The sequence below is a fragment of the Amphiura filiformis genome, chromosome 11 (genome assembly GCF_039555335.1).
Source record: "Amphiura filiformis chromosome 11, Afil_fr2py, whole genome shotgun sequence".
Classification (NCBI taxonomy): domain Eukaryota; kingdom Metazoa; phylum Echinodermata; class Ophiuroidea; order Amphilepidida; family Amphiuridae; genus Amphiura; species Amphiura filiformis.
Window position 1 is genome coordinate 17,331,837 of NC_092638.1, and position 23,329 is coordinate 17,355,165.

A 23,329-nucleotide genomic window follows, 5' to 3' on the forward strand; every position below is an offset into this window, starting at 1 on the left:
TTATTGCAGATTACGCTCGAGTAGATATTTTGAGTACATACTTTATTGCAGCCTCAATATGACACATACAGGCATGAGAATGGCTTTTTTGAAAACTGCTTGAAAAAGCGTGTGAATTCGGCCATAAAAGGCCCAAAACAGGCTGGAAAAAAGTGTAAATTTGGACAACAAAACTGTCTGAAGTCGGGCAAAAGCTATGCCTGCACATATGTAACCTATTCTTACCTTCATTGTCTGCAATTTTTCAAATTCCTTCTTGGCTTTCTGAAATGAAAAAAATAATAATAATATACAAATATTATAAAGCTATAAAATATTATAAAGCTATAATATTGTTAGAAGCCAAAGCCATTTGGAGAGTGTCTTTCAATGGTGCAGTTCATATGCCAACCATGATTCCCAAATTTGTCAGAGTCACTTGCACTGGAATAAATGTCCACTCCCAAGTTTTAAGTATGTCAGATTTTAGCTTTTCTTCTATTGTTATCGTATATGCCTGTTTTCTAGGCACGTCTATGCTGGTTCCCAAAATGTGAAAACCTGAATTTTTAAAAGTTAAAAGTTGTTCTGGTTAAGCTAGGCATCATAATTGGGCGATTCCAGTTGAAATCCATACACCCCCTTTCGAAAGACATAACCTTGGTCTTCCACACATGGAGTGTGAATTTTAAATGGGTTACAGGGCTGTCAACTCTCACGCATTGGCAGTGAGTCTCACGCATTGGGTCACTTTCTCACGCCACGGTAGTGTAATCTCATCCTAGGTAGTAAATCTCACGCAAAATGCTAGAAAATGGGTCAAATTCTCGAGCGCCATGGCTCAATATCATGGGTCAAAATTAACATTGTAGCCGATAAATCCCGGTACGGCTCTGTCTCACGCCAAGCAATTCCAAAAAGTTGACAGCCCTGATGGGTTACCTAAATGACAATGACTCCCATTTGAAAATGTGGGAGATTAAGGTTGTGTCTTCCATGGGGGTGAATGGATTTCAAATAGAATAGCTCATGTCTCACCTCTTGTTGCATTGATAGTTTTTCCTCCGCTGACATGACCTCTTTCTTGTACTGTGCTACAGCTATGTTTAACCTCTCTTCCACCTGTGTACATCTGTATCAAGTAAAAAACGTGTTTCTATGCTCATTGTACATGCCGAAATATTTATGGGGTGGGTAATGGCAAATTCAAATTTGTGAAAACTAAAAATGGTGCATTCCCATTCATGTTCAATCAACATACCTCCCCTGTTTCATTTTGCTCACTTTTTTACCTTATGGAGAGGCAGAGCCTTCAGGCCATATTTTTCCAATTTTAGCAAATGAGTCAAGGAAGCCACTTGTCACATTTATATTTCTATAAAAATTATGTAGTGCAGTTATTGAGTTATGACAAATAATAGGCCAAAGTTTCCGCTATTTCTCCCTTGCAAATGGGGGGGGGGATTAAACCCATTACAATGAGCCTTCGGATCTCACATATTAAACCCATACCTTTCCCACTCGAGTGTGGGCTTTATTCTCTCAATATTTGAGGATAAACACCGCTAGCTCAGACATCACTCTTGACTCGCCTTTTAAAGGTCCCGTAACCCGATCGACAGCATCATCCCCCTGATTTTTCTCATTGTTGATGAGTTTTTGGTATCATTTAATAGATTATATTTTTCTCATTACCATCCTGAAATATGACGATCCAATTTGATGTATTTTCGGAGAAATCAAGAAACAAACAGGCTATACTGGTAGCCACCTTCGACATTCTGGGTAGGAAAAAATGATTCCGTGAATAGGAGCCGTTTTACTCCCATGCAAATTCGCACAAACGGAAATAGTCCGAAATAATGAGGGCGCTTATAATGATAAACGCTTAAAACAAAAATAAAGAAATACATAAGGGATGAAATAAATACAAAACAAGACCTTATCTTGTTAAGTATGATACAAGGAATATGAAAAAAATATGAGAAAAATGTCCCCACTATAAAATTAATTAATTAATTAATTAAAAATATTATAAAAAAACCCATTTTTTTCATTAAAACAAATCCTAAAATAAACGATAAGTGTAAAATGTATGTGATGATAATATACAAAATTAAAAGGAAATGTATCAGGGTCAAATGAAAATAAAAAGAATGAGATATTTTGTCACAAGAATGATGAGCGTAGTGGTATGGCGAAGCACTCGACGGGAGTGTTGTTTCTGGATGGCGGACCACAATGCAATGCATGCGTACCAACGTATTGGCTTACAAATTGTGCTAATTATTCACTTTTACGCTGAAAATGTTCTCGTTTTCTCACATAGATGCATAAAGGGGACAATATTTGAAATTGTATGTAAGTTTGAAGACAATCCATATCCTAAACTGATAGGGTTACCCCCCTTTAAAGCAAATAATAATGAAGAAAAAAAAGACATTTCCCATCTCACTTGATGAAAATATTGATCCTCCCTTAGTTGAGTCCATTCATGTTCACTCAACAAATTCACCCCCTTGTTTCACCATTTGGTCCCTTCCTAGGGGAAAATTGTGTTCCCTCCATGTAAATATTGATCATCCTTTAGATAAATCATTTTATGTTCACTCAGTAAATTCATCCCTCGCCTCTATTTTTCAAGTTTCACCATTTATTCCATTTTTACCAGCAATGGGAAAGATTGTGTACCCCTACCTCCGATGTAAATATTGATCATTCCTAGGCTTGTTATCGACACATGATTTCTAATTCAACACTTCGTCGGGGAAAAAAATACGACAATCGACACGTGTCGAAACTCGTAGTGAGATTTAAAAATGCTGAAAAAAGTCTATCTAGATAAACTTAAAATCACACGGATTTGAGTTATGATTGCCGACTTCCGGTGTAAACATACTTCCTGGTTCGTTCTACTTCCGGGGTCGGGTCAACTTCGGGAGGTAATTTTTGACTTTCCGATGAAAACCTGATCATACGGTAAGCTTATTCGGACAAAATAGCATTGAAATTTAATTTTTGTTCTTTTTGATATGTGTCGTAAAGTGTCGAAAAATGACAATTTATTTTGACATGTCAGATTTAGGGTTATATCGACGATAATACGACACATATGACAGTAGATAACAGGCCTAATCATTCCTCTATTGCCAAATGCCAAAACTGTCAATACAATGCAGTCAGCCTGAAGCTGAATTTATACTCGATCGCCGAGCGACAATTAAAATAGTCTAAATACCACAAAATACATTTTTAGAACAGCCATTACTGTCAATAATTATTGAATTAATTAATCACCGAAAGTTAATAATCGAGGCAGATAAATTAATTTAGCAAAATAATAGATCCAGTTGATAGGAAATGATTGGTTTATGCATTCCAAGTGTCAAGCGATATTGCTTGAAAGTTGAGATTTCTTTAACTCGCCAAAGTGACATTTTTGCCTCAGCGATTTGTATAGATTGATCGGCTTGACACTGAAAACGAAAGTAAACACTGAGCATGCGTAAGAATCGCTTTTCTGCAAAAACGATAGAGTATAAATTCAGCTTTATACTTTAGCAGAGGGTTTTCAACAGCTTCGCTAAGTGTACCCAATTGTGGTCGACAATCATTTACCTATTATGGCTAGCATCTGGATTCATTTCACAGTCCCAATGTTCTGGGAAGTCCTGTGTTAGATTACTTGCAGAGAATGGCAGCTTTCTCCATTTTAGACATAGATCTGGAAATATCAAAGAATAATGATAACAATCAATGAGAGGGTAAAAGTAAAAAGAGGGAGGGGGTGTTTGTTTTCACCTACAAACGTGGACTTTTGAGTCCACAGTTATGTAGTGAAAAACCACACACTGTGAAAAGTGGATGTCAACGGTCGTAAGACACAATAACTTTGTATATGGAGAAAGGTCCTCTATCCAGGGTTTACTTTAATGCACAAAACACGTGTATACAAATTACGTGTTCACACACTTTGCGGACCCCTTCAAATCCAAAGTCCAATGCGTACAAAATCTTGAAAACATACATGTTCAAATATTACAAGATTTGAATAGAGACACCCAATATTGTTAAAAACATCTTCCAAAATAAAAATAAAATACCCCTTGGGCGATTTTATTTTGGACCCCTTTAGAGGAAAACTTCACAATTGAAAGGGTCAAAAAAGTTTTGAAAATACCCCTTCAGCAAACTGCTTAAAGAAAACCCTGCCTCTATTGTAGGTGTAATACCAGGTCCACGGTTAGCGGTGAAATATCACAGAAGTCCACGCTTGGATTATGATGTCTGTGTGTGTGGGTCCACGGTTTCAGAGTTTTAACAACCACACACACAATACAGGTCCTCAGTTGTCGGTGAAAATGTATAGGGGTGTGTGAGTGTGTAAGATAGAAATATGGGAGAGTGATAAAGATAGAAGGGGAGAGAGAAACTTGGTAGAGGAGGTCAAAGGTTACAGTAAGTCAGTAACATTCATGCACATTTGGATTGACAATCTGTTAACAAGTTGACATACTTAGTGATGAAGATGATAAAATATAAATTTCCTTTTCAAAGATTATACCTACCACACTGAATCATGGTTGGCAAGTTCATTAGTCTCTTCCGTAGAAATTTGGGCTCGTCTGATGGTGGGTCCTTCCAGTTGTTACTAATGTAACCAAATGTTTCCCAGAACTTTAATACACCCTGTGAAGCTGTAATTAAGAAATTATTTAATCAGGAGTTAGCGATATGTATTCATAGGACATGATTAACCCTAACATTCAAAGTGGCTATTGGAAAGGAAAGAAGGAACGAAAATAGAGAAAAGATGAATAAAGAAGTTGGGAGTTTTTGACAGAGTTTTGACCCCAGGACCCAAGCACTCCATCAGCAACCAGTTGTTTCGCTGACCTGGCCAGAGTTGCATCATCACATCATGCATGCATGCGCACTGGTTTTGATTTGTAAGATTTTGTAATGTTTTAGCAAGTTAGGGTTAAGCAATGCTCAAAGTGATTTTTTGGGTAACGGAAAGGAAAGGATGGAACAAAAAAGGAGAAAAGATTAACAAAGAAGTTGAAGTTTTCAAATGGGTTTCGCCCCCAGGACCCTAGTGTGATAATGTTGCTGTTGTAACTTTCTTTTTTAAAATAAAGCCATTCAGAACTGGAATTTGAATCCGAAGGACTGTTTCGGGAAACTTTAGGCTCTCACCTAAAGATTCCATTTTATTAAGTCATGTTCTTACCCAGTGCTCCTCAGTAGTGGTAACAGCAAAAAGTGGAAATTTTCATAATTTTGGGTTTTTACTGGGGGGGCAAGAGTTCTGGACAGGGAGATTTTGCCTCCATGCCCCCCTCCTTCCCCATTTCAACATCCCTTATTTAGATTCGAAGTCCCATCTTTCACCCAGGGACCATACCTTTTCTCTCACCAAATACCTCTAATTGTGTTAGTTTCAGACTTGCACCTGTACCAATTTCATATTGAAGCACCCCCTCCCATGAATAAAACAAGCGAAAATCCCTTGCAAATTTTGTTCATGCCTGTTGATTATACGAAGGCCGCCAGGGTTTACATGAATCCTTCCAGCATGAGAAGGGAAACAATGGGAGAATCTGGAAGGCAAGTAAAATAGGGGATAATACCAGGTCAAAATTGTGCAATTTTTATTATTTCTCCCCCCCCCCCTTCCACCAAGAAAGCTGGCTACACCCCTGAAGGCAGCCTCATCACGCTGCACACTTACGTATTCCTGAGCAGTTTTTCCAGTAATCCAACATGTACTCTCCCAAAGCTTTCTTGAGGATTGTGTACTCCCTGTTATCAGCAAAATCTTGCTTGTTATGTGTAGGCTCCAAAACAATGTATGGGATATCTACATAGCCAATGATACCACTGCATTGACTGTTAAAAGAATGGGAAAACATGGAGAAAATAACAGTGAATGTCTTGCAATGCATTTCTTTGACATAAGTCACCTGTTATAAATATTACATTGTTTGCCTATGAATCTCAACAGCCTTTTAGCCAGGATCCAAAACTTCCTGTGCACCTGTGCCTGGGCAATCCACGTTTCGTGGTTGTTCTGACCTGGCATTAAAGCCATTTAATGTGCGATTTGCTCCACAGCAATGCCCTCAATTGTTCTTGAATTTCTTCTTTTTGCATGATTGTATTGCCCAATGCTGTACTTAATACCATGTGAAAGACGAAGCCTGGAGTGCTCCAATTACAGTAAAATTTAAGGTTTTATAATAAATCTGGAGATCTCCAGATTTATTCCAAGTTCACCGATTGAGTAGATGGCTATAACGCATGTCGCTTGCGTGTGTATAATTGAATCAGTGACATATCAACTGTGTGCATATCGCTATTCGTCTCGACGTATAAACTGTGTGCATCGTCTTACGTCTTGTTTGAACGACCCAGCTGTGTGAAGCTACACTGTGATAATAATATGTTTGGCAAGCTAATACACGCATTGTAGGCAGTGGAATGAAATAGCAATTTTCTTTGTTTTACCTCTTTTGTTTAAAAAGGGACAATGTGATCAATGAAAGCTAACATTTAAATAGGAATAGATTCTTTATGCAAATCACACATTATGGCTTTAAAGCTGCCAGCGAGTGCCCCAGCACATGGCAAATTATGAGAACTTGTATTTCGCAATATTGAAATGGCGATTGTTGTATTTGTACTACGTTCCGACTGAGATAATACATTGCAAAATTCTTATAGACAATTGTTGATTTTACCAAAATTTTGACTTTGAAATTGCACTTGTTATAATTGATCTCATCAGAGATTTTTATTGGACAGTTTTATGTGATGCGATCAAGCAAAATCAGTCGGAACTCGGAAATTATGATTTTGAGATAAAGCCAAAGGTTTCAGTTGATTTGGAAACTCATAATTGCACATATCTTTGGAACTAATTGTTCAATTACAATGGAGGTTTCTGCAAAATACAGCTTTGTAAATGATTGTTACTATCCTATAAGAAACTGAAAATTAATTTTTCCGAGTTCTTATTGATTTTGCTTGATCACATCACATATGCAATTTTTAATTGCTTGTCCGAAAGTGCCCGTCCATAAGACGGGTTAAGGATATTTATTCTGACAAATTTCTGTCAAAAACTAGGCGGGTGGATGTGGTCTGCCTTTTATTTTTGAGAAAATTTGCCTTTCATTGGGACAATACTGTTTGTTGAATATGATGTGTCAAAATAGTTTTCCTGTATGTGTATCCATTGTGCAAGACGAGATGTCTTTTGGTGTGGGTGTTCAAGGTTCAATCAGTACCAAAGTGAAGTCAGTTGTTAACTAACCTGGTTTGTTAAGGGCTCTGTAACCCACCCTTGCAGAGTATTTTTTGTGGGACCCAAGAGCACATGAGATTTTTTTTAAATTTGCGATATACCGTAACCACTCGGGTATAAGCCCCCCCCCTAGATGGCAGATTTCACTTCAAAAATGGGGGTGGGCTTATAACCGGGGAGGGGCTAGTACTTGAATTTAGAAATTATAAGAAAAATCATCCCCATTTGTATAATAATAATTATGCCCAATGTACCAGTAATTTCTATCACCTATGTCAATTTCTTAAAATTCTAAGTGTGGAATGTTAATTATCAACTGATATTTATTTTTTTATTTGTTCTTAAATGTGAGAGAAAAGCATTGATTTGATTTAATAACTTGGCCAAAATTTAGTACTGGGCTTATAGTCGAGTGCACCCTTGTTCCCAGAATGTTTTGAAAAATAGGGGGTGGGCTTATACCTGAAGTTGGGCTTATACCCGGGTGGTTACGGTAATAAAACATTTGTGGCAAATTATTGAAAATAATTTTTTACATAAATGCAATGCTGTAAATTGCTCCCCAAAACAAAATGAGCATGCCCCTAAATCCTTCTCAGTCCCCCTTCTATTTTTAGAAAGTTCGAATGTAAACAGGAGGCTTTCTAACTAAAGATTGAATGCTTGTAGAAGGATTCATTAATTGTAAAAAAATGTTGCATGTTCTTTGTCATGTGCTGTTTATGTGCTTTCCCCAAATCTGTGAGAGATGAGACATGAGAGCCCAATAAAGTAATGGAGACATGTGTTTGCAAGCTTGCTGTACATGTAACTTTTATTATCATCCTTGTATATAAAATGCTTGGTCTTCATCATTCCTGCTGCCCCATAAACCACAACTGTGCCATAGCCACCACCAACCACCTTCATCATCATCACTGCACTCATACATTTCTCCTGTTAGCCGTGTGCCATTCATCTCTACTACAATTATAATGAAACAACCCTCATTATCACAACAACAGCTCATTGTTCTGAAAAGGGTTCCAAGGTTTAGGGTTTTTCAGGTTAGAATTAGGGACAAACATTGATAAGGCAAAAAAAAAAATGTTTGCTTGCCTTCAACCGACCGACCCTAATTTTGGAAATCAGAAAAAAAAAATTTTCTATTTGCTGTACAAAAGAATACCGGCCCTATTTTTGGAAATTCCTGAAAACGTGTTTTTTTTCTTTTCAAATTTGTGCATTCTGAAGATGTAAAAAAATGTATTTTAGAGCTTGTGTTCAACATTTCAGTTGTTTTGTAATGTTAGTTGATTCATTTTGACACCAAAATTGTCTGATTTTTCATATTTTGAGCCTTAATTAATACATACAGTAGAGTTTGCTAGTAATTAAAAAAAAAAGAAGAAAAAAAAAAAGAAATCCTGACCAACTGACCCAATTGTTAAAATTCATTTGAGGGCAAGCAAACAATTTTTTTTTCTTGGCCTAAGGGTTATATGACTAGCATTAGGGTTAGTGTTAGGGCCAGAGTTATGAAATATTAGGGTGAAATTGAGGGTTAGCAGAAGGATCCTGGTTTAATAACTAAGTTATTGGGTTTTTGGACAAACGACCTGTCGGACTATTGACCTGTAACCATCATCACCAACACCACCTTCATCAAGGACTAGCATTAGGGGTCAGAGATATGAAGAGTCAGGTGAAATTGAGGTTAGCAGAAGGATCATGGTTTAATAACCAAGTTATTGGGTTTTTGGACAAACGACCTGTCGGACTATTGACCTGTAAGTGCTGTAACCATCATCACCAACACCACCTTCATCAAGGACTAGCATTAGGCCAAAAAAAAAATTGTTGTGTTGCCCTCAAGTGGAAAAATGGGAAATTTGGGTAGGATGGTCGGATTATTATTATTATTTTTTTTTTTTTTTTTAAACCTTCAGTTTTTAAAAATCCCCTCAAATTTTGACCTCTGGATACCTGTTAAACAACAATTAAAAACTAGTCTTACAATAAAATTTTAATTTTAAGTGAAAAACATTGAGTTTTTGAACAAATCTGTAAAAATCATCATTCCAAAAACAAAACAAAAAAAATTGCGACCCTGATTTAGGGTAGGACGGTTGAGGGCAACAACAATATTTTTTTTTTTGGCCTTAGGGTTAGTATTAGGGGTCAGAGATATGAATAGAGTCGGGGTGAAATTGAGGTTAACAGAAGGATTACGGTTTATAACCAAGTTACTGGGTTTTCGGACTGATGACCCTTCGGACTATCGACTTGTAACCATCATCACCACCACCACCTTCCATCATCTATATACTTACACTCCGCTTTCCAGCTGTGGGCCAACCTTTTCATACATCTTAATCAATCGGCTACAATATGCATGCAGCACCCATCAACATTATCACGGCAACCTGACCACTACCGTAATCATCATCAATATACTGAATTTCTCTAGCAATTTGATGCAATTTTGCTTACACCTTCAATCGCTAATCTGGCAGACAAAATCCGAGCAAGGAATACCTCACGTCATTTACAATAATTCTAGCGCATATTACTTTTTCAGTTGCCTTTTTTTAGAATAGTCAATAGGAATGTAGAATAATGTCTTGTAGCTAAAATTATTTTATGAAAGAATTCAACGCTGTATACCAACTGTATCTCAATCATCCTCACATGTATGGTTTTACATAGCAAAAGGATTCAAATTCTTGAATTTAAATTGCCACAAAAAGATGACTTCTTGCCAATTCGCCAAATTAAGTTGCCGTGAAATTAAAGTGTTTTACAGTACTTAAATACTCCCATCTTCCAGCTGTGGGCCAACCTTTTCATACTAATCTTGAATCAATCGGCAATGACACAGCCATCACCACCACCTGACCACTACCATCATCATCGCCATCAATATACTTATACCCTGCCTTCTAGCTGTGGGCAAACCTTTTCATACATCTTGATCAATTGGCTATGAAACAGCCATCATCTAGTACCTGACCACTACCATCATCATCACCATCAATATACTTACACTCCGCCTTCCAGCTGTGGGCCAACCTTTTCATACATCTTGATCAATCGGCTACAATTATACATGAAGCATCCATCCATCTTCCGGTTACCAATGTTGATACCAAATACAAAGTTGAGTGTCTTTGGTTCCTTGCAGGCTTTCTCTTTGAGTGCAGCGACAGCTGCCAATGATTTCGCCTCGTTTCGCATTTCAATTGCAGCAGCTTGAGCTTTCCGGAGATTTGACTACATTTGTGTATAAAATAAGAAAATGTGAAATAATGATAATTATGCTGAATGCCCCACTTTGTAGAATACGCTCATCTTTCTCATCAACATCTATTTTCTATGTCCACACTGTTTAACTCCTAGTCCCTAGTACTTACTCTTGCATCTGCTTCATGTACCTACTCACTTTTTCTTGCCTTCTATAACAGATTCAACCCATCGACCATCCTGGGATGTTTTTCCAACAAACCAGGCTGCCGGTCAATCATCTGCCAGTCAGGCATAGCATGATGCATGGTCACCTGGTAACCAGAATTTGTTTGAAAAACATCCCACCATGGGTTGAATCGGCTATACTAGTCTTTCTCCTGCTCTACTTACTCCAACTTCTTCCTCTTGAGTCGCTCCCCTCTTACTCTTTTATTCTACTCAGTCCTTTCTACTCTCATTCCTGCTGCTACTACTTTCTTTTACAACATAAACTACCTACTTTTCTCCCCTTCCTTACTCTTGATCCTACTCCCTACTCATCTCCTTACTCGTATTCTTGCTTCTGCTCTTAGTCTCTACTTCACTTACTCTTGATTCTACTCCTTGTCCCTACTTACTCTATTTTCCTTGGATCCTCCTTGTCCATATTTGTTCTCTAGATCTCTAGCTTTACTTTCAGCTTCTCGAGCTTTGCCATCGGCTGAAATTGAAAAATGTATCATCGTAGCATGAACTGAAGAACTTCATGCATTGTGTTTGTCTTTAAATCACATTAATTATGTATCAGATTAGATCTGAATATACCAAGCATGAGTCTTTTTTGCAGAATTTCTAAAAAGTGAACTTTTCACAAATAAATTTGCTTTCATGCAAAATTTGCTTTCATAGGATTAAAATGTGGACTTACCCCTCGCCCCTTGCCTTTTTTTAGTTTTATTCGAATGGTTTCACATGAAAAAGAAGTTCTTAGTGTATTTTTCTTTATAATTTGGACCTTCTTGGAATATCAGATATTCGCCTGAAAAGTAGACCTCGTCAATTGGGGGAGAGGTGTATCGCACCCACTGGGGTTGGGGCTGATAATGAGCATAAGGTATACATATGCAACTAGACAATACGATATTAACCCAGGAATTATCCATTGATTCATTAGTGTGTTGTCAAGATGCTACAAATTATTTATTTATGACTCAAGTCCCGGTCTTGCAACATGGTTCTGCATGGTACATGACCAGGACTCCTTTTCTCATTGTTTTTTTACATTTTCCAGTGGTTAAAGCCATAATGTACGATCTTATAATATGAAATTGGTTAATTTTTTTTCAAACCTGATTTTTTTTGCATATGTGACTGGACGCGGCGAATCAGCCGTAAAGTCGGCCCCGGTCAATTTTGTTTTATTTCGTGTTTAGAAAATATATACCATAAGCTTTAAAATGGTATATCATTTGACTTCAAACGATATCCAAAAGCGGGGTTATGATTTGTTGAACTCTGTTCCTTCGACAAAATTGTATTTTTTATCGGTTCTACATGTGTCTCTTTTTCTACATTTCTGGTAATAAATATCCAACAGTCATAATTGGCAGTCATTTCAAATCATCCCCAAGTCAACGAGGTTCAGAAATATCCTCTCATTGTTCATTGTTGATTATACATACCTAGACAAAATACAATGCTTTGTTATCTACCACTTAAACAGGATTTAGCCAAGGCAAACAAAGACAAGAACTATTCTATAGAAATAGGTAGAAGCTTATTATCCTCTTCAGCAGTAGTATTATTGATTGATTTAAACAGCGTTTGATAAGATACTTGTCGCATCGAATTGATACACCTATGAATACGACCTTCACATATATTTTACACTTTAACTCAGAATACAATTTGCCGAGTTTACGGCTGATTCGCCGTATCCACTCACACATTTGTAATCTTTAATGAATCTGCCAAATTTGTTGTCTTTGCCGGTCAACAGAGCATATTATCATAATTTAAAAATTATGATAATATGTCCTCCCATAGAACTGCATGCTAAATGGCCAAAATAACCAGTGGGGTTTCTTTCACTTTACCTTGTTATTTCAACTTAAAATGGACAGCAACCCTTCCCGGCAGTTATTACTACTATTATTTCAACATTTTGAATACAGAATAACAAAATTAAAATTTGACGGAAATCGTACATTAAGGCTTTAAGAGCAAACACTTTTACAAGTTCACTCAAACAAATCCAAAAAAGCTCCAAAACATACAAACAAGTGATTTCATAAAATAAACAGACACTCAAAAATTCCATACAAAATACTTATTTACAAAATATATTTATAAATTGACATCATTAACTTCAACATGAACCCATGATCTTGGTTAAAAACCAGACAATAATGGACGCAAGTATACTTCAACTACAATGTACTTCCTTTAACTACGAACAGACTGATTTATATTGCAAAGCTTGACTCGGTCAAGCGTAAATTGGTTGCAAAGATTTAAAAATAAAGCTGCCTTTATTTTATATAGCCAATAATTCACAGCAGGGTTCAAGGTCGGGGCAATTGTTATTTCAATGGATGCTAATATTGGATAGGGATTGTGATCATGGTTACGTTTTTAGAACCATGTCTATAAATACTTTTTTTTTCATAATGAACGAATTCAGGGAGTCTATAACCATGTGGCAATGATGACTAGATGGTATAAAAAAGGGTGAATTCAAAACAGTAGTTTCAGTATAAAATTCCAGACACGGTAGTTCTAGTATAATTCCATTGTCCAATTGAAAATTCCTAATCAAACTTATAATGCCAATGCAACCAACTGATAGAGGTACATGGGAAGCAAGCATTGAGTCATGGGGGGGCTTGATTAAGGGATGACGGCTGCTTTTCAGAAATACTGGTATGTAGGCTTTGTATTTTATTTGCTTGTATTTCTTCCTTTTTTCAGTTTCATTTCCACTGGGTTCAACTTCATCATACCCCTATGATACTTCACTTTTATGAGGATGAGATGACATAACATATGAACAGCACAGGTAACGACTCACTTATGATCCTGTGTCATATACTGGGGTACTCAAAAAGGTGGCTTTGTTACATTTTGATGTGCAGCTTGGATTTCAAAACACAGTCTCTTGAGTATTCCTTCACTTAGAAGATTCAATTAGGTCTTAAATTGAGGCTAATTTATTCTATATTACTCATGTTTTTAACCTGTTTTCAAATTATTAAGTTAGGCATGCAGCCTAACTTATTTCTTTCTTCTTTCTCACAATTTGCTACTTCTGCCACATCCTTGATCGGATTTCGATGGGTTGTTTAACGTCAAAGGTCATCCAGGGGTCATTTTAACCGAAAATGCTCCAATTGAGCTGAAATTGAAATGCAATATGACATTCTAAACATGTTTAAAATATTTTAAAATTTATTTAAGGTCATTAAGGGGTCATAAAGGGGTCAAAGGTCAAGTTTGTCAAAATGCTCGAATTGAGCTGAAATTTAAATGCAGTGATCCTTATGACATTCTTAACTTTTTAAAATATTTTTAAAATTCATTTACGGTCATTAAGGGGTCAAAGGTCAAGGTTTTCAAAATGCTCCTATTGAGCTGAAATTTAAATGCAATTATCCTTATGACATTCTTAACATTTTAAAAACATTTTAAAATTCATTTAAGGTCATTAAGGGGCCATAAAGAGGTCAAAGGTCAAGTTTTTCAAAATGCTCCTATTGAGCTGAAATTTAAATGCAATTATCCTTATGACATTCTTAACATTTTTAAAATATTTTAAAATTCATTTAAGGTCATTAAGGGGTCAAAGGTCAAGTTTTTTTAAATGCTCCTATTGAGCTGAAATTTAAATGCAATGATCCTTGTGACATTCTAAACATGTTTAAAATATTTTAAAATTTATTTAAGGTCATTAAGGGGTCTAAAATTAATCCTAATGTTGCTTGATCAGATCGTCACAGTCATCCGCCTAACTTACCTCGTGCCCTTGCAAAGGGCACAGTTGCTCTAGTTTTTAATTATTTTCTTATCACGTTTGGCATGAAATGTGCCAAGGGTGGCTGAGGATTAGGGGGAGGGATTCGTATCGTAAAATGATCTAAAACCCCCCTTAAAAATTTGAATCTAGTAAAAAAATGTCTAAATGAACTCCCAGACATCTAAACCAAGTAAATAAATACAGAAGGTCATTTAAAAGACTAATACTTGCTCAGAATGATTGTAAATGTGGAAAAAAGAGGTGGGGTTAAATCCCTTTGTGATTTGTGATTGTTTTTGCCGCACTCTCTCATTTTTAACCAATTTCCATAAAAAGGTGTCAAAATGCTCAGGAAGATGAACCACTTCAAATGACACGTGTAGGTAAAATGTTTGAACCATGTCATTTTTTTACTATGTAACACAAAGGTACCCCAGGTTGTGACACAAGACCTTATATTCTGTTGTTACTTCATGTGGGTTCTTCGTTTTAGTTTGTGGCAAGGAATGGGGCATGTTACAAGATTGAAAACACAAAATTGTACATTATTTTTATGAAAAAGAAACGGGAAGAAACAGGTTTCCTCAAATCCGAGGCTGATTCACAGTTTGAAGTCCTGAAATCTGAGGCAGATTCAATTTGAAATTTGAGGTATAAAATGGGTTCTATTCTTCTTTTTTTTCTCTTCATTTATTTTTTTTTATTTCTCTTTTTTGGAAATGTTAAGGGTGGTGTATCCAAGCTTGAAAATGCTACCCTTCGGATATACCTATACCCAGAGATGTCAGCAGCCTGAAGTGACTTTGCAGGAAAAGCCTGAAAAAGTGTGCCAATTTGGGCTATAAAGTCTCAAAACAGGCTAAAAATATATAAAAGTGCCTAAATTTGGAGTAACAAAAAGTAGGAAATCCTTCAATTGCAGGAAACCTGGCATCCCTGCAAAAAATGATACGGTACCATATTCACACTAAAGCCCCACCCCATAACCTACCTGTCTTTGCCTCCTCTGTAGCCTTCTTGGCCTCATACTCAGATCTGGCTTTAAATTTATTGGAAGAATACTTGTAGACCCTGCATGCCATCAAGATAAACCAATTACAAAATGGGATTGTTATTGTACTTTTAATTGCACTATTTCAAAATATTAATGCCCTTTACTAATGTTAATCTCCATATGCCCACACACATCACCACTGCTGTGTTTAATGATGCATGTTTGGTTCCTAATTAAGTCTCAGAAATACTGAAATCATATTGTTGTAAATGTTAAATCAATGAATATACCTAATCCTATCCACTTGGTTTTTCTTAATAAAACTAATTTTCAGATAAAACAAATTATTTTTGTTCAATATTATTTCTGTTGTTGTTATTATAAATTTTATTAATTTTAATAATAATAATAATAATACCGTAATTACATTTTAACTAGCACCATCATTGGGCCTAGTAAATAAATGTATATTTATTCAAAATAATAGCATCAATGTATATTTATTAGAGAGGATAATAGCACCAAATGTGCCGAATCCCCTGTCTTACTTTTCAAAAAAAAAAAAAAGATAATTGTTTTTCTGCTGTTATTATAAATTTTATTATTTTTAATAATAATAATCATTTGCATTTTAACTATCACCATTGGGCCTAGTATTAATTACATGTATATTTATTACAAGATAATAACATCAAACCTGCCAATTCATCTGATGTCTTACTTGGGTTTATAGAGTAGTGCTCCCAACTTCTTTGTTCGGACTTTGTTGCCTTGTATGTACACCTTCATTTTAGGATTGGCATATAGTATCGATGTATATTCACGGAAAGACTTTCTCTCTGGTACAAAACTGTAAAGAGACATTGTTCAAGTATGATTACCAACTGATACCGTATCTCTGCAACCTGCCATACACTTGACATCTATCATGCTTTAAATCAAATGAGTAGGCACAAGTTATATCAGTTGAAATTCCCCATCAGGTCATGCATTTGTTAAAATTTAGAAGTTGCAGAAATTCCAAAAGAAATTAGATAATAGGTAAGTAGCTTTACGGTCACCCAAGTTAGACCACTATCACTTCAGCAGAGATTCCATCCATCAGGCTTTAAATAGATGAGTGGGCTGTAAGTTATATCAGTTGTAATGCAGTGCTATGTGGGTAGTGGGTATTTCATGTTAAACCCGTAACACCCACTTTCCCCCATCAGGTCATGCACTTGTTAAAAATTTAGAAGTTGCAGAAATTTCAAAAGAAATACTGGTTGGTTTGGCCATTGACCAACTCTTGCCATCTGTAAAGCCACACATATTTCTAACAAAATAAAATGGACAAAATGATCTAAAATTACCAAGAAAATAAATGCGCACACACACGATTTTTCAATTGGCTTTGTTCAGTTCACATTGTTAATGCTTGGCTATTTCGTTAATGAATGACTGCTGAATCATCAGTCACAAATAAATGGCATGTGTGGCATGAATTAATGGTTTTCAAAAATTTGTTATGCTTCACTTCACATCACATCAGGCGGAGTTGAACTGTCAGGGCTTTATAATTGCCTTTTTTAATGAGTGGTTATGATTCACTGATGACTTGGGGTCAAAAACAATGCCAGAGTTGAATTCAGTTAAAACAACCAGGTGGCATGTCAAATGGTGACTAAGCTATTGATACATAATACCCAACATGAAATATATGGATTTGTATATATATAGATATAATCGAAGTTAAGAGTTAAAATATATATAGAGATATATAGATATTATCCCAGTTAGAGTTTAAGAGTTAAAATGACCCTAACCCTGATATCACCACAGGTGATGTTTTCCATGTCTGCATAAATTTATTTTATATTGAAGCCAAGACCTGATAATTCGCATGCTTGATGGATGAGAGAATCACCAATTAAAAATATGTCTTAAAAATGTTGCAAAAAACGTAGTACTCCTCTTTTTAGCTAATAATTAAAAAAGGTCACTTTTGTCATTCGTCCAAAATCAGTCAGACTTGACTTTCTCATCCTTGTGTGTTAAGAAATCAGTTAATGAATTGTATTGAGCATTTGGCTCATTTTTTTCACGGTTTTCAAATTGACTGGGATAATAGAGAGTAAAAAGTAAAGAAAAGAAAATTTGAAGCACGTATGGTTAAGTTACCTGTCATCCGATTCTCCTAGATATGTAGTGGTCCCAGCCAGTAATATATCAGACACATCTGTCCTTATATCCAACTCTGGCTGGCCATTGTCCATCAGTTTCATATTGTATACTATCACCAATGTACCTGCAGAAAAGAAATTAATTGTGCCTTCTAACGCAGTTCTGTTGCTCTTAGTCATTATGGAAAGCATACGTTTTGGGTATGGGAATTTATATACTTAGTGTAGGAGTGTAGTTCACACGTGGCTGTAATTCAGGTACTTAACATTATTTTAGCCTTTTTGTTTACGGGTAATGGATAATTAGGATTTTACTTATTATGATCACTTTGTATTAAATAGGTCCATTCAGGGATAGATTCGTTTATACATGGATATTCATATTTTTTGATATGATTTATTGCACTATACACTTCTAGTGCCCGTTTCTATTCATCGTTATGTATTCTTCTCCCGTGCATTATTTTCGCGAACTACCCTTCACAGCCCAAATTATATAAACCTGCACGCTAAACAATGCATTATCTAAAACCTGCACGCTAAACAATAGATTCTAGATAATACGTGCACGCTCAAATACTAGAAATACTACTTTCACATAACCATATAGTAGAGTTAGGTGACGCTTTCGACACAGAGGTCACGTAACTATATAATTGTCTGTTCGATATATATACCATCAAAAAAGTACGAATATACATTCTGTGGTGTTAAAATGGTATAGTTACAAACGGTGTTCTATAATAGGGTACAATTACCGAATAGGGTGCAACTCGTTAGACTTGAGTCCAGTCCTCGTTTACGGAGTTTAGGGTTAGGGTTTAGGGCTGGGGTAGGGCAGTCTTGTAATAAGACTAGTAGAGTTGCACCCTATAGAGGGTATGCAATACGACGTCACTCATGACAGAGTCATCCTCATTTAAATAAAATTCTGTCCTCCATAAGGTGCCACGGGGCAAATCGCATGATAATACATTAAAACAGGTGATAGGTATGAATGGATGTGGAATCGATCTAGAGACCTGTCCCTCTGTCATCTTAAGCTATTTTAGAACTGTCCTCCAACATGGCTGCCATCTCAATTGTTATATCGTTCCGGTTGGTTTATTGCATACACTCTATTCGGCAATCGCTCGTGCAAAGGGGCAGATCATTGTCATAAATTATGATTAATGACCTCAAATAAATCAAACATCAAATGAGAATAATCGAGCTTCTATTAATTAAAAAGGGCCAAAACCAGGTGGATCATAATTATACAAGATGACACCATTGCAAAATATTCAGCATTTTACAAATGAAATACATGTAGGCCTATATCTAAAATAACATAGCCGGGCCAGGAAACACACACTAGCGCATAATATCATGATCATGCTTTATAATACCATAGGCCTTCAAACACATGTGTTTGAAGGCCTATGATAATACTGAACAAATTGTTAAATCCCAATGTCGTGTGTTTTAATATAAGTAGATTTTAAAGTTCAAATTATAGAGCTATAAAGTCCAGTTGATATTCACCGTAGTACTAGTCGGACATCTAAATCGATCGTTTCCAACTGGTTCAGTGCTCTCTGTGTTCGAAACCACGATATTAAATGATCACAACATAAAGTCAATTGGTTACAAACCATGCGTGAATAAGTTACTAAAGTATGACGTATGGCGCAATCGATACCATTGATAGCTAACTTATACGGGATTGATTTTCTTTACCAGTTAAATGCTACGTAGCTGGTCAATGTCCTGACGGTGTTTTTAAAATATAAGATATTTTCCCTAATATTAAAACTAATATAATGAATGCAGCAATTAATATTGCCTATTGTTTTAATAGGCCTACACTCAAAGTGTATGACGGATAATGTACTCGTGCAAATACATTCGTCAAGATATTGCACTTGCCATGGAGTTATTGCATTTAGCTCTTGAGCCTATCGGCTCTCGAGCTAAATGCAATAACTCCACGGCGCGTGCGATTATCTTGACGAATGCATTGCACTCAGTTCATTATCCTTATCATAATCATATCATCATCCAGGAAGGCATTTCTTTTATTACTCATGAACACCGAAGCATGACAAGTGATAGAGGTGGTTGTTGGTAAGTATAAAATGGGCAACATATATTTATCTGATGACTTGAAATGAAACGAAACGCTACATATATTATGAAGTGAATCATAATTATATTATCAGTACGACTATAGATGTGTATACGGACCTATGTTTAATATAAAGCAAAGTATCGACAGCTAGTTAAATGAATACTGCTGCTGTACCTCTCGTTTTCACACTTGACTCTTGCCGGCATGGTTTTTATTTAATTGTTACGCAGATTTTTGTAAGTATGTTAATGATGAGGGAAAATAGTGTGTTCTGAAAAAGATTGCTATAGCTTCGAAAAAACTGACTTCACATCACTTACCATGATCCACAATCTTCCTGAATTGTTCAAAGAAATCTTCTTCTGTTTTAAACGGCGAGTACTTGAGAATCAGTTCCATCTCTATCCGATGCTGTGGTACAAGGAGCAGTATTATGAAACGTGTTATCATCTCATCTTTCAGCGTTTCAACGTGTACGCCGTCAGGTTGTCAAGCTTTCGGCAGACGTAGCTCTGACTTCATCATGACTGAAGTTGCATACCAGTCCTGATGAAGTTCGAGCCATGCCTGATTAAAGCTCAAGAACATTCGTTTAATCCGACGGCGTATTTGTCCCGTTGAAACCATATTCCAAGTTATCGTCTATGTGTCAATGTTGCTAGATTACGGTTATTTAATTGAAAACATTGTTTCAGCGTATTGTGTTCGTTAACACCCGTCAGCATCGTTTAATAGGGTACAATTAGATGGAGTAATATGAAAGTAAATCATTTCCTTCCCCGGGTTCCCTCCAGGGGTGCGGCGTAGCCATTAGCTAGCCCCAGACTTCGGGTGGGGGAGTTCATATAATTTGTAAAATTTCCTTTAACTTGATTGTTCCTCCCCGGACCCCGGGGGTGTAACAAGAGCCTAGGGGTGAATGGACAAGGAGCAGTGCGGGCCCTTTTAACATCGCCTTTCTCAACCCTACCCCTAACAATTTCATTTTCGCTCGGGACTTCGTCCACCTTGCCCTACCCCTACCACAGGGCCTTTTTTTATTACACATTATATACACCATGCTATAAACTGAGAACTGCTAAAAACCCAGTAACAGCTCACAACCCACTAACCGCTGTCCCCGAGAATTTCTGGGGAATTAGCAGTCATTGGCAGCAGTTCTCTGGACATAGCCAGGTTTTATGGTATAGCATGGTTTTGGATCACAACAGTCAAAAGGCTCTATACTAGTAGGGCTACTACGCCCCTGGTTCCTCATCCATTTTCCTGTTTCCCGTTCTCTTCTATTTTCCTCCTCTATCCCTCTCAATCTTCCATTATTTTCTTCATCTCAACGTTTCCTTGCTACATACACCCCGGGCATACACCACCGTTTTCTGGTCTCATTAAATTCAAAAAATTTCTTTCCGGATTCCTCATCAGATTATAAGTAGAAAGGAAGAAAGTGTAGCTAGAGAGAAAGAAATACAAGCCTGTCCTCTGGCTGGCATTACCTTATTCTTTTCAGCAGCTGTGCGGGCCAAAGGTTGACATGTGTGAGCATTGAAGGATGGCATAGGAACAATAACCTCTTCAATGTTCTCCTCCGCGTGGAATGTCCTGGATAAGAACAAGCAGGTCATCTCTCCATTGCGTTTGGTGAACATGATAAAATCATTGCCAATTCTCATAGATCCCCTGTGAAGAAAAGAAGTTTGTTGGGGGACGTTCATAATAAACTCTTGCAAACGCACAAGTACGTTATCGTAATTCTTTCAATCACGTAAATTCTTGAAATATATAGAATATATTTATTATATTAGGCGAATCGAGTCAAGTCGGGCAACTAGCACCCACCACACAACTTACGATTTTAGACCATTGCCATATTGGCCGATTAGATTAGATTCCTCGTTTCTTTTGTAGGATTTTCCGAATTGAAAAACGTTGGTGCTTTCATCTGAAGAAAAAAAAGATAAGATCCGTCCATCAAGTCTCCCAAGATTCTTGGTTAAACCACAGTTCAAAGGAGGTGCAAAGAAGGTGGGCCTACATGTTTGCATTTTATTCATAAATGGCATGTATAGAAAGGGTATGCAAATTTGGCCTAATAATCATAATTGAGCCAAATTCTTATGTTCCTACGTTCATATTTATAGCTAGACATCAATTCCTTTTCCGAATACCATCGATCGGACTTTGCCCTTTTATTCCACCCGGTAAATCAATTTGGAATTGACATTAGGGTCTATTATCTATTATTAAGGTATTTCATTTCTGTATTAACGGCCATATATAATTAAAAATTCTGTGGTATTGCTATTATGTAAGACTGTTTCACCTTATCATTTATAAAACTTGCTTTTATTCTATGTATTCATATTTTCTTTCCATTTTATTTACCTTGATCCATGCCGTGGCCATCGTCCAGGAAGCACAACAAGAAGCCGCCACGACGTTCATCATCATCAACTGAAAAACAATACAAAGTTACATTTATAAACACACGAAGGAACTAGGTAACTTATGTTTTGATGGGTTAAAAACGTGATCTCGCAAAGCAATATGATAAATCAATCTCAAAGAAATATGGGTTATTCAAGTTCTATGTAATTTGCAACGTGATTTTGTTGGTATATTAACTTTCATCTTGATCATGTATATAGTTCAACTTGGACATTTACTTGGCCTAAAATACATCATTGCCTTTGTTGTGGCAAACTCGTTATGCTCTGAAAATTTAAAGGGACATCTAAGACAGTATTTAACATTTAATTAACCCTAACGCTTCTAGACCACACAGCACGAAACGGCTGCCAGACCATTCATCCCATGTGATCCGATTGCGTCATCATGCCAAACTATAGGTACGAAACCGTTGTCCGGGCCAATTTCTGGGTGGTGAAAACAACTTCTATTCATCTTCTTTCCTTTCACTTACGGATACAATGTTATAGGAAAAGGTGGATTGACCGTTTCCGAGTATATGCCCTATAGTACACGGTTAAAACGCCGACGGTTTAGTGGACATGCATCTGCATGCTTTAAACAACCCCGTAACCGTAAACAACTCGAATAAGATTAAACAAGTTGCGCTGCAGGTCACTAACAACACTGGTTGTTTAAAAAGTTTTACACGATGTTTAAAAGCTTGTTACTCATGTCTTGAAGAACGGCTGATTTACAAGAGTTAGTATGCACATATTGACGATCACCGCGCATCATCAATTTATTCGTATTCAGATAGTAACTTTACAACATGTACATGATTATTATTAATATGATTGAAAGAGCTTTGCCGGGCATGCCGGGAGAGCTTTATATATGCAATCGGATGTGTTCAAGTATTATAGAGAGCCAGAGCCTTTATATTGAAAATTTTACAAAGCAATCAAATAGCAATAGAAATTGTATAAAGCAATCAGGATGTCTGCAAGTTGTGACACGTCACGTAGTGTATATGGTTTTCCTGTAGGTATATATATAGAGAAAATCAAATCAATATATCTTGTTCATATCTCGTCATTATTACGTATAATATTATAATTACCATTAATCTTGCTCATAAGCGGTTAAGCCT

General features: G+C 36.5%; 1 protein-coding gene across 1 annotated transcript in view; it reads right to left on the reverse strand.

Annotated features, from left to right (window-relative positions):
* The window catches only part of LOC140164463 (ATPase MORC2-like), a 54,950-nt gene that overhangs the window by 15,662 nt on the left and 15,959 nt on the right, over positions 1 to 23,329 (reverse strand). The window contains exons 4-17 of the mRNA XM_072187745.1: positions 22,153 to 22,221; positions 21,619 to 21,709; positions 21,264 to 21,447; positions 20,091 to 20,181; positions 17,659 to 17,785; positions 16,220 to 16,348; positions 15,496 to 15,575; positions 11,131 to 11,213; positions 10,314 to 10,540; positions 5,714 to 5,871; positions 4,548 to 4,676; positions 3,598 to 3,703; positions 1,018 to 1,111; positions 226 to 264 (exon numbers count right to left, since the gene is read on the reverse strand). Coding sequence (XP_072043846.1) covers positions 226 to 264; positions 1,018 to 1,111; positions 3,598 to 3,703; positions 4,548 to 4,676; positions 5,714 to 5,871; positions 10,314 to 10,540; positions 11,131 to 11,213; positions 15,496 to 15,575; positions 16,220 to 16,348; positions 17,659 to 17,785; positions 20,091 to 20,181; positions 21,264 to 21,447; positions 21,619 to 21,709; positions 22,153 to 22,221 — 1,607 coding nt within the window. The remainder of the gene's footprint in view (positions 1 to 225; positions 265 to 1,017; positions 1,112 to 3,597; positions 3,704 to 4,547; positions 4,677 to 5,713; positions 5,872 to 10,313; positions 10,541 to 11,130; positions 11,214 to 15,495; positions 15,576 to 16,219; positions 16,349 to 17,658; positions 17,786 to 20,090; positions 20,182 to 21,263; positions 21,448 to 21,618; positions 21,710 to 22,152; positions 22,222 to 23,329) is intronic.